At 36.7% G+C, this 11,730-nt stretch overlaps 1 protein-coding gene across 1 annotated transcript in view; it reads right to left on the bottom strand.

The window, feature by feature from the left end:
* Positions 1–11,730, bottom strand: part of Rab10 (RAB10, member RAS oncogene family) — an 81,749-nt gene that overhangs the window by 22,168 nt on the left and 47,851 nt on the right. Inside the window, exons 2-3 of the mRNA XM_005400418.2 lie at positions 9,698–9,758; positions 802–940 (exon numbers count right to left, since the gene is read on the bottom strand). Of these exons, the coding sequence (XP_005400475.1) occupies positions 802–940; positions 9,698–9,758 (200 nt within the window). The remainder of the gene's footprint in view (positions 1–801; positions 941–9,697; positions 9,759–11,730) is intronic.

Here is an 11,730-nt window from a genome sequence, read left to right as displayed (position 1 = left end):
AGCCCAGGCTGGTCTCGAACTCGCAATGATCCTCCAGCCTCAGCCTCCCAAGTGCTGGGATTATAGGCAAGCACCACCACACCGGGCATACATCTTTTACAAAAGCAAAAGGGACCAAGAGATGGAGGGATGGGAGTAAGTAGGGGAGGGCAGGAAATAAGGGATGAAGAAAGAATTAAGATGTTTTATGTACATGTACCAACTACCCACGACGAATGCAATCATTATGTACTACAAATGTGTACTAATTAAAATTTTAAAAATGAAGTACAGAATCACTGTTCTAAGAAGCAATTAGCCATTAAATTAACAAATTATTCTAGTCACCTGAAACAATCTATAAATGCTCTAATCATACTGCAAGTTGCCAGAGACACTTACCTATGCTGTAGCACAGAAAGACATGCTGGAATACACTTTACCTCATAAAAAATGATTATCTTCAAATGTAATGACATGGCACTATTAGTAAGATCTTTAACTGTATTAGCACTCCCTATGTTTCAAAATCTCTACAAATACAACATTCCTACGACTTAAAATACTTTTTAAAATCGTTACTAAAAAAAAAAAAAAAAAAAAATCGCTACTGAAATTTTCATGTAGTCATCCAATAAAAATTCACTGTGAAAGAATGCATATAGAGAGAAGGACTATAAAAATCACTGGTAGTTTTCTATTTGAAAGCATTTTATAAAATCATTTTACAATCTGGCAGTAATTAGTGATTGCCGAGGATGGGGTTTTAAAAAGACTGTCCAAAATTTAAAAGGAAGGATTTACGTAATTTCTAGGTCTTACCTCATCTATGTTTCTAAGCCATTTGCTGATGTTTTCAAAACTTTTACCATTGGTGATGTCATATACTAGCATGATACCCATTGCTCCTCTGTAGTAGGAGGTTGTGATGGTGTGAAATCGCTCTTGGCCTGCTGTATCCCTGAAATAATAGTCAATAAATACATTAAGTATTTTAATCATAGTACATTTCAGATACAGGACAAAACAGTGAAACAGATTAAAACTCGCTATCCACCACAAAGCAAAACAAAACAACCACTTATTTAACTTGTGTGTGTATGTGGTACTAGGGCTTGAACTCAGAACCTTCAAACTGACGACATCCCCAGCCCTTTTTATTTTTATTCTGGGAACGGGAAATCGCTAAATTGCCCAGGTTGGCTCAAATTTGTTATCCTCCTGCCTCAGTCTCTCAGAGTGCTGGAATTACAGACGTGTGCCACTATACTTGGCTTTATTTAACGCTTTAAATAGCAAATAATTATGGTATTCCATTTTTCAGTTGAAGAAATTAATGACCTACTCATACGGAATGAAAATCTGGAAAGGAAAACAGTTCAAAATGACACATAAAACTTTTGAAATACCACTGTATTTCGTAACTGAGTTCAATAATCTTACACAAAAGTGTGCAGGACTTTTATGTTCTTTTTCTTTGTTTTAGACAATACATCACTATGTAGCCCATGATTCTCTTGCCTCAGCCTTCTGAGCTTTAGAATCACAAGCATACACCACCATTCCTGGCTAAATTTTTAGAACACTTAAGGGCTACAACTAGATTCGGTAAAGGTAACCTCATTTATAAATAAGACAAATATATATAAATAGATAGCCTTTCCTAATTTTTTAATGTCTTCAAGTCGAAGGTTCAATGTGTATTTTGCTCCAATAATTATGCTTTCATTTTAAAAAAATTACACTCTCATTTGCATCACCAATTTCTTCCTCTTATGGATTATTCTTCACAACTTTTAAAATGTTTTAGTGTCTTTTTTCTAAAAAGCAAAAATAAACAAAAAACTCCATTTTCTATGTCCCTCCAACTAACATTTCATGTCTTTGTTCCTCTTCCCATCTAACATCTTAAAGCTTTTATTTTGAAATAATTATAGTCTGATGTACTGCCACATACCTATAATTTTAGCACTAGGAAAGGCTGAGACAAGAGGATCTTGAGTTTAAACCAGCCTGGATTACCTAGTGACTGTGTCTCAAAGTCCTCCCCCGCAAAAAAGTTCACACAAAAACATACATAAATATTCACAGCAACATTATTCAGAATAGTTCAACATGTAAACAACACCAACCCATCAACTGATTAATGAATAAAATATGTGTATCCATACACAATAGAATAAGCATGCATGAAGCCTTGGGTCTGATTCCCAGCTAGTAAGCAGGTAGACAGGCAGCCAGTCATGATATAGCATAGATGAACATTATGCAAAGCAAAAGCATCTCATCACCAGAGAGTACATATTCATACTTCATGTAAGAGAAATGTCCAGAGTAAGAAAATCTACAAAGGCGAAAAGTAGGTTAGTGGTTACCTTGGTGAAAGAGTTGGGAGGATGGGTGAGAAAGATGTGGGGTTTCTTTTTAAGCGTGATTAAAATGTTCTAAAATTTATGATGGGGGCTGTATAATCTTGTGAATACACTAAAAACCACTGATTTGTGCATTTTAAATAGGTAGATTGTATAGCATGTGAATTATGTCTTAATAAATCCACTATAAAACATACTAAGATCATGGCACGCTTAAAAACAAACATAGCACTCAGGAGTTTGAGGCAGCAGGATCAGCATGAGTTCAAGGCCATCCTGAACTACACAGTGCAACCTTGTCCCAGAAAAACCCCTAAAAACCTAAACAAAACAAAACAAATAACCCACAAGCCCAAAAAACTTCTAATGGCAACTTGTTATAACCAGAATCAACTCTAAAATCCTTACCCTTATCTTTATCATGGGACTTAAAAAGCCTTATAGGATCTATCCTTTTTCCAGCTCCTGTAATTCTGGCCCCTCTTTTCCCTTACCACTTAGAGCCACATTTTTTGTCCATGTCCCTCAATACACAAGCCTGTCCTCCTGTCTTTTTTCAAAGACAGAGACAGAGACTAAGAATGAATAAATATGAATATGTGTGAGAGAGAAACTAAAACTAAGTCTTCTCATGTGCCATGTGTTCTACCACTGAGCTATACCCTTAAGGTCCTGTGATAGCCTTTACACAACCTATTCCCACCACCTATACTTCCTGCAAACTCAAGGCCAGTCTGGGCTACACAGTGAGTTCAAGGCTAGCCTGAACTACATAGTGAGACCCTGTCCCAAAAAAGGGGTGTGTGTGAGATATCAATATATTTATGTGTGTGCAATATATTTATATTTATGAATGTTTCTCATTTCCAATTTCCTGTTTTACCTTTTATTAATTTTATGTATTGAGTTAAAAGTGCCTTAAGTCACATGTAATTATAAACACTTCCATTAAAAAACAAAGGCCTCTGTTATCACAGTAAGAACTGCTTATTTCTTTTCTTATCTAGTAAAAAGAAATACTATAAACTCGATGGGCACAGTGGCACACACCAGTCATCACAGCTATTTCACAAGGCTGAGGTAAGAGAACCACAAGTTTGAGGCTAGCTGGACAAATGAAGTGTCTCAACATAAAATTAAAAGTTACTAGGGATATAACTCAGTCACAGAGTGCATGTCTAACACACACAAGACCTTGGATTTAAACTCCAGTATGAAAAAAGAAAAGGGGGGAGGAGAGGAGAGAGGAGGGAAAGAAGAAGAAACTAACCTATAATTCTATCTCTTTAAAGATAGCTGAAGTCACTCACAAACCATGAAGGCTGGAAATGTATTTTATCTAACACACAGTGTGCAGGACCTGGGCTTCCAGTAGACTAACAACTATGGTGCAGTAGTAACTATTTAGAGAGATCTTCCACAGTGCTCTACTATAGACAATACCCCTAATGCTTTCTGGCTATTATATGCCTCCTCTTTTCCATTTATTTACACTATACAATTAGCAAAATTATATACACACTTCAGTGTCAAGCCTATGACTTAAGTTCTGTACTAAGAAAAAACATACTGCAAAAGAGGCAACTTAGGTAAACTTTTATAGATAGCACCTTGGGGGGAGAGCTGGGGAGCTCACCTTATAAAATACTATAGTTATAAAACACCAACATAGAAGATATTGAAATATTAATGGCCCTTCTAAAAAGAAAGGTAACCACTACTCTTTTCAGAGCAGGTTTGCTTTGTTCCATGGCATACTACTATACCCGCTCTTTGATTTTTGTCTCTATCTTCTAGGATCTCTTACACCCAATTATATTCTCTCTTTTGGCATGACCGCTCCCATTAATTCTTTTAGCTTTCTATACCTTGCTTTCATTTACGTATTTCTAACATTTATACTTTTCAATATGACTGTTTCCTGCCTCACAAAAAGACCCAGACTCTAATCTCAAATTATCCTTTACCTGAGTCTGGCCTCTATCTTACTATGTCAGTCAGCTTCTACCAAAATGTTAAAACGACAATTTATTTCAAACCATGGAACAGGGTCCTTCCCTCATTATCTGTAGGCCAGCGGTGACAAATCTATGGCATGTATGTTATTTGTTTTTAAGATAAAAGACGTCAATGTACGAGTTGTGTTTCCTAAACTAAAACCTCAGTATTCAATGTTGGCATTTTGTGATAAATAAGCGTGTTTTGCATTTGAGCATATGTATCGAAGAGGTTCTCCATCACTGCTCTAGGCTAGTTAGTAACTCTTTAGTCAGGGTTAAAAATAGCCACAACTGCTTTTTCATTGGTAAAATTATTTTTAGGTTGGTGTAACACATATGGCCAAAATCTAATCCAATCCAGCAGGTTCCATCCAACAAGAAAAGCAAGTGTTTTTAAAGTATCTTATAGGCAGTTAATCATTTATGTGTTCACATTTTCCTTTTATGTTTCAATAATATAGGTGCCTAAGCCTATTTTCAAAACTAGTCAGTTTTTTTCTGCTAATTTTTCTTCCTAGCCTTCTCAGTATGACCAGGTTTTTCAAATTATAAGCTGATGGCAGAATTCTCCTTACATAAAATAATACACAGATGAGAGTACTGTAAAGTACTATTTTTCCCCATGATATATTACAAAGGAATAATACAGTTCAGAAGTTAAGATAGCTTCTCTTAATGTTCCACATGTTGGGTCTGAGAAACTGTACACTCTGGCTACTATGACAGTTATTTTTAGTCTCAGTCCTGACAGCACTGAACAGGCTAGAGATAACATCAATCTGCTCTGCAATGCAGAGACTTCAAATTGCGTAACTTTGTCTTTTTTGGTAACATAATGAAGTTATTCTTTATAAATTAAGATGTCGAATTTCACATGTTGTACACTGTCTTAAGACCTGCATTTCTTCAAAGAACTATAATTTCCCTACACCCAAAATATAGTGAGGTTAAGCCAGGTGTGGTGGCATGTGCCTGTAATCCCAGCACTTGGGAGGCTGAGGCAGGAGGATCACTGTGAGTTTGAGACCAGCCTGGGCTACACAAGTGAGTTCAAGACCAGCCCTCACTACATAATGAGACCCTGTCTCAAAAAAACGAAATAAACAAAACCCACAAAATATCGTGAGTTTAAATTATGCTTATCTTAGCCAGGTACGATGTCACACCCCTATGATCCCTGCGCTTTTGAGCGGTTGAGGCAAGGAAGATCGAAAACTAGAACACCAGCTTGGAAACTTAGTGAGACCTGCTCTCAAAATAAAAAATAAAAAGGTCTGGGGGTGTAGATCAATATGAAAGCCCTAGATTCAATCTCCAGTACTGAACTATAAATCTGCTCCAGTACAGAGCTACAAGTACATCATCCAAAAAGTAATGTTTTTAAAATAAGAAGTCCTGCCTTCTCAGAAATTGCAACAGTACAGAAAAGAAACAAGAAATTATATCAAAACTTGTGAATGCTACCAAAGTGAATGGAGAGAAGTGAAAAAAAGCAGGGTAAAGAGAGACAAAGTAATTGAGAATAATTAAGGAGATCCTCTCTATAGAGGTGAAGCTTAAGGTGGAAAGTGAAGTGTGAATAGAAACCACTGACTAAAGTCATTCAGGCAACAAATATTTACTGAGGATCTGTATTTGCACAGTTCAGTTCTAGATGGGAGAGATATAAGCAGAAAACCATAAAACAGACAGATGAGATTCTCACCCTTCAAAAACTTATATTCTAGTGAGAGAGTTTTATAGTTTATAAAACTATAGTGACTTCACATACTGAAAACTACTATGACTACGGCTAAATAAGATACTGCCTGGAAAGACTGGGTTTCTTCAGTCCTCATACAAGGCTTCTCTGAGGATAACAGTGAATTGAGATCTGAATGAGAGAAAAGAGCAAGGCAAAGACCTGATGATCATTCCAAACAGAAAGCAAAGTAAAAACTTAAAGGTAAAGGTTCTTAAATGGAAACGTGCTTGGCTGGAATGCTCAGCAGAGCAAAGTGGTAAGAGACGAGGAAAAGGGGGATGGTAGCCAAGACCTGAAGCCTCTGAAATGGAACGATAGTCTCAAATAGTCTAGCCACGGGGGGAATAGGAAAGAGGAACTTGAGGGTTGGGAGGGTCTACAAATCATGTACAAAGGTTCTGAACTAGATTAGTTGGGGCTAGAAGCTACATACAAAGGAGAGTGAGGAGATTAGCGAGGGAGGTGAGATCCTTATTGTAGTAAGCAATACGGATTCAGAATTTGGACTTTCATTTGAAATGCAATGTAAAGTCAAAAGGACAATAAATAGGACAACCATGATCAGATTTGTATCTGAAAAAGGGTTATTCTGATTGTTATATGAAAAAAAGCACAGCAAGAAGGCAAAGGTATAAGACTGGTTAGGACATAAAAGCCTACTACAGAGCAGGGGATATAGCTCAGCGGCACAAGTGCCTGCCTGGCAAGCGCAAGGTCCTGAGTTTGATTCCCAGTATCAAAAGAAAAAAAAAGCCTACTACAATAGCACAAAGAGGTAATGACAGTACAGACTAGGGTAGTGATGGCAAATCTTTTAGAGACAAGGGCCCACACTCACCTATTTATACCAAAGTGCCAACCCAGCAATTTAACCTGAATGCTGAGGTTTTAGTTCAGAAAAAACAACTCATTCATTAGTATCTTTTTGTCTTAAAAAAAAAAAAAAACAACACTCATTCCATAGGTTCGCCACTCCTGGACTAGGGGTAACACTAGAGATGGAGAATCAAGGCTTCCTAATGAATTGGATGTAGAAGTTAAGAGAATGGGAAGAATCAAAACTGAACGACAAGTATCTGGCACCTTATATAAATACACAGTTAATTTTTCTACAAAATCGAAGTACTGGTTTAGGGTGACTGTGCTAAGTACAATTTACTACTGTTACAAAGATACAGACGTTGATAGTAGCAGGCATTCCTGATTCCCACCTCCCCCAAAACAAAAGCACTGAAGTAACTTACTATGGCTATTTTCCTGGCAGGGCTGACTAACCTCTATGGAAAATGTAGGTAGCCAAGATAAACTGCAAGATGTAAACTTCCTACAGATCCAGGATTTTAAAAGCCACAGCTCTAGCCAGTCATGGTGGTGCACACCTCTAATCCCAGCATTCTGGGAGGCTGAGGCAGGAGGATCACAAATTTGAGCCAAACAAGCTAAGATATATGCCCTGGGCAGGGAAAGATACACTTCCACCCTTATGCAAGATAAAGGCTGAGACATTCCTGGAAAGAAAGCAGAAAAAAAAATGATCATTCAGAGTTAAGAAAAAACAAAGCTTTAGCACAAACTATAGAAACTTTCTAAGATGAATATTCAATTACAAAACAGGCATTTTCATGCCAGAACAGAATGAATGTATTTATCTGAATTAGAGATATACAAGAATTGTGCTTTTTCAGCAGCAAAAGCGCCTGCCTGGCAAGCGCAAGGTCATGAGTTCGGTTCCCGGTACCGGAGAAAAAAAAAAAAAAAAAAAAACAACTGGGAGCAAAGCACTAAAGGTGAAGACAAAGTTTTGAATTTCAAGGTATGACAAGTTATGAGTAATGGTTTTTTTGTGTTAAAAGCTTTCGTAAATTACCATGGGTATGTCTCAGATTTCTTAACTTTGAGCTACATGGTTTCTTTCTTTTTGGAATATTACCATGCAAGTTTTTTCACTGAGAAGTTCAATTTAAAATGTTTAAAAATTAAATAACATTAAAATTAGAAATGTTGCCATTTCTGTGTTATGTTTTAGTTTTATAAGTAGAAATTTTTTTTCTGATTAATCTTGAAGGCACACTGGAAGACTTACTGTTTCCAAAAAGCATCTTTTTTAACAAGGTAGACACTTTTTTTGACTTAAGGTCTCATTATGTAGTTCAGGCTGGCCTTGAATTCATAGCAATCCTTCTGCCTCAGCCTCCTGAGTACTGGCATTACAGGCATGCTCCACCATGCCCAGCTGACATTTCTTTTTGAAAACAACAAGTGCTAGTTGTTTGATACTGCTTACTTCTAAAAGCTACAAAAAGAAGCTGGGTGTGGTGGTACAGCCCTGTCATCCCAGTACTTGCGAGGCTGAGAGAGAAGCATCATGAATTGGAGGACAGCCTCAGCTACCCAGTGAGCTCAATGCCAGTCTTAACTATATAGTGAGACCTTACCTCAAAAATGAATGAATGATACAAAAAGACTAAAACAGTAAAAGGGAAGAAATGAGCTAGTCATGGGGCCATATGTCTGGATTCCCAGCATACTGGGAGGCAGGAGAATTGAAAGTTTGAGCCCACTCTGGGTAACTTAGTGAGATCCTTTCTTGAACAAAGAAATTTATTTTAAAATGGCTAGAGATACAGCACAGTGGGAAGGTCCTCGGTTCAATTCCTAGTACTGCCTCCCTAGCCCTAAAAGAGGGAAGAAATTCATAAATCTCTAAGACCAAGGAATAGAAGATAAAGTTTGTGGAAGAAGGAGTGTAGATAGAGGTACAGGACAAATTTAGTAGGGCAAAGTTTTATATGTAATGCAAAATATGTCTGAAAAATTGTTTTGTAGCATTTGGTTTCTCTTATACACATACATATGCATGTATATGTATGTGATACCATATGTCTTTAAGAACATTTAATGGCTTGATACCTATAATATACATAAAACAAGTAATATTTACTCAAAAGTAATATAAAACAAGTAATATTCACTTTAACTTAAAAGTCCAAAATTCAGACTTGAATATAAATTCAAATAATTTTATTGTTCTTTGGCAGGCAAAACTTTGTAAGTTAATAAAAAAGAATACTTAAATCTTTTTTTTCCTTTTTTCAGTGCTATGTGATTGAACTCAGAACCTCCACAAAGCAAAGCAAACATTCTATCACCAAGCTACATCTCTACACCCTCTTTTTAAAAATAAAGCTTAAAGCACATTAAGGAAAATAAATATTTTAGCTTAAGACTCAAAGCAACAAAAAGATTATGATATTAACCTTTTATATTGGATGTTTGTGAGCAAAGCACAGTGCTAAAGGCTTTACACAGATTATTTCCTGTGATCCTTATAACTACCCTTTGAGACAGGTGGTATCAGTTCCATTTTACATACGGAGATATAAAAGCCTAACAGTATGTAACTTGCCCACGTCTATATAGCAAATGGAAAAATTAGCAGCCAGCTCTCATAAACCAAAATCAATGGCAAGTACATTTCTGTTCCACTGAAGTTCACCTGATAGCTTGTTTCAGAAAAGTCTAACAGAATCTAAACAAGTGACAAGGAAGAATTTCATTGCCACATCTGGTATTGTTATATAAAGTAAATTAGCATCACTTACCAAATTTGTAGCTTGATCTTCTTTCCTTGTAATTCAACTGTTTTGATCTTAAAGTCTATTCCTATAACATAGGAAAAAAAAGGGTAACTTGTAATTGTAGCTTTGTGCTTAGCTATGATCAAATTTATTGAAGTAAAAATACTGATACTTTTAAAGCTGCAAATCTGAGCAAATGTATCCACAGTCTTAAACCCAAATAACAGAAGATTACGGACAGTCAGAGAAGCAGCCATACATTAAAGTTTTTACAAGTTAGTAAAAGAAGTAAAATTTCGAATATCTACTATTACGAGCCAGGGTTGGTGGCACATGCCAGTAATGTCAGTACTTGTGGGGGCTGAGGCAGAAAGATTGCCATGAGTTCAAGGACAGCTTGGGCTACATACTGAGTTCAAAGCTAACCTGAACTACACAGTGAGACCTTGTCTAAAAAATAAAATATAAAATAAACTACCTACTATTACAATTGGAGATTTTTTTTTGTTGTTTTGTTTTTTTTTTTTCCAGTGCCGGGAATCAAACTTACGTCACACTTGCCAGGCAGGCACTGTACCACTGAGCTAAATCCCCAGCCCCCCAATTTTTTGGGTTTTTTTTTCCAGTACCAGGAATCAAACTCACGACCTTGCACTTGCCAGGCAGGCGCTGTGCCGCTGAGCTAAATTCCCAGCCCTACAGTTGGATATTTTTAACACCCCTTTCATAATAATTTTTTAAATTGGAAAGAAAAATTAATAATACAGAATAGCTGAACAACACTAATCCATTTGACCTGATATATAAATCTCCATCCAATAATGAATACACACTTAGTTTTCTGGGTTTTGTTGGTGTTACTGTTTAGTTTTGGTGCTGAAGATTGAACACGCAACCTTGCAATGCTAGGCAAGCACTGTAAGCCTCTGAGCTCCATCCCCAGCCCCACACTTTTTAAGTGCACACTCAATGGGTACTAAAACAAGACATAAGGGCAATAAATGAAATTGCCGTATAATTCAGAGTACTGAAGTCATATAAACTATATTTTCTGACCACAATAAATTAGAAATCAACACCAGAAAGACATCTGGAAAAATCTCAAAGTATCTAGAAATTCATGGGTCAAAAAAACAATTGCAATGAAAATTAGGGAAAAAATTAAATGGAGATGGACATGGTGGTGCACACCTGTAATCCCAGCACTCGGGAGGCTGAGGCAGGAGGATCACTGTGAGTTCCAGGCCAACCTGGGCTACAAAGTGAGTTCAAGCCCAGCCTTTTTGTCTCAAAAAGACAAAATAATAATAATAATAAATGAACTAAAGTGAAAATAAAATGTAACAAAGATGATAAAGTGGATCTTTAAAAATTAGATTGTTTTGTTTTCTAATGAGACAGGCTGCTTCTCCAGCTTCCTTACACTGAGGATATACATAACCTTCCTCAGCTCAGATGAATGAACAGAAAGGTAATGCCTGTATCAGAAATTAGCTGCTATCAAAAACAAAAACAAAAACAAAAACCCCACTAGCATCTGTCTAGAGGGAACGTGCAGAGGAGGGAAGGACCCTAGAATGGCCAGGATGGAACAGCACAGGAATTTCCTTGTTTACTATCTCATCAACAACTGGGATCTCATCCTACTGAAAAGTTTCTGCACAGCTAAAGAAATCACCAGCAGAGTAAAAAGAAAACCCACAAACTTGGAAAAAATTTTAGCTGACTGTCCCTCAGACAAAGGGCTTCTATGTAGAACATATGAAGAATTAAAAAATATCAGCACCCCCCAAATTCCTCTCCTCCTCCTGTCCCTCAATCCCTGTTGGAGCCAGTTTTGAACAAACCTTTTCCTTTTCCACCAAAGATTATCTCTCATGTTATTGGAGTACAGTAAACCTGGGTGGTCAGTAACAAAAATACATCAAAACTGGTACAGTGCACTTCAAAGTAGTATTTAGAAAGAAATTTATAGCATTACGAGTTTCCATTAGGAGAGCCCACTTATCTTATTTTTTTTAATTTTAAAAATAAAAGGAGGAAAACATTAACAGACA

This window comes from Chinchilla lanigera, unplaced genomic scaffold, assembly GCF_000276665.1.
Source record: "Chinchilla lanigera isolate Chin_1 unplaced genomic scaffold, ChiLan1.0 scaffold00068, whole genome shotgun sequence".
Lineage (NCBI taxonomy): Eukaryota > Metazoa > Chordata > Mammalia > Rodentia > Chinchillidae > Chinchilla > Chinchilla lanigera.
The sequence above is the reverse complement of the archived record's forward strand: the minus strand, read 5'-3'. Positions and strand labels throughout refer to the sequence as shown.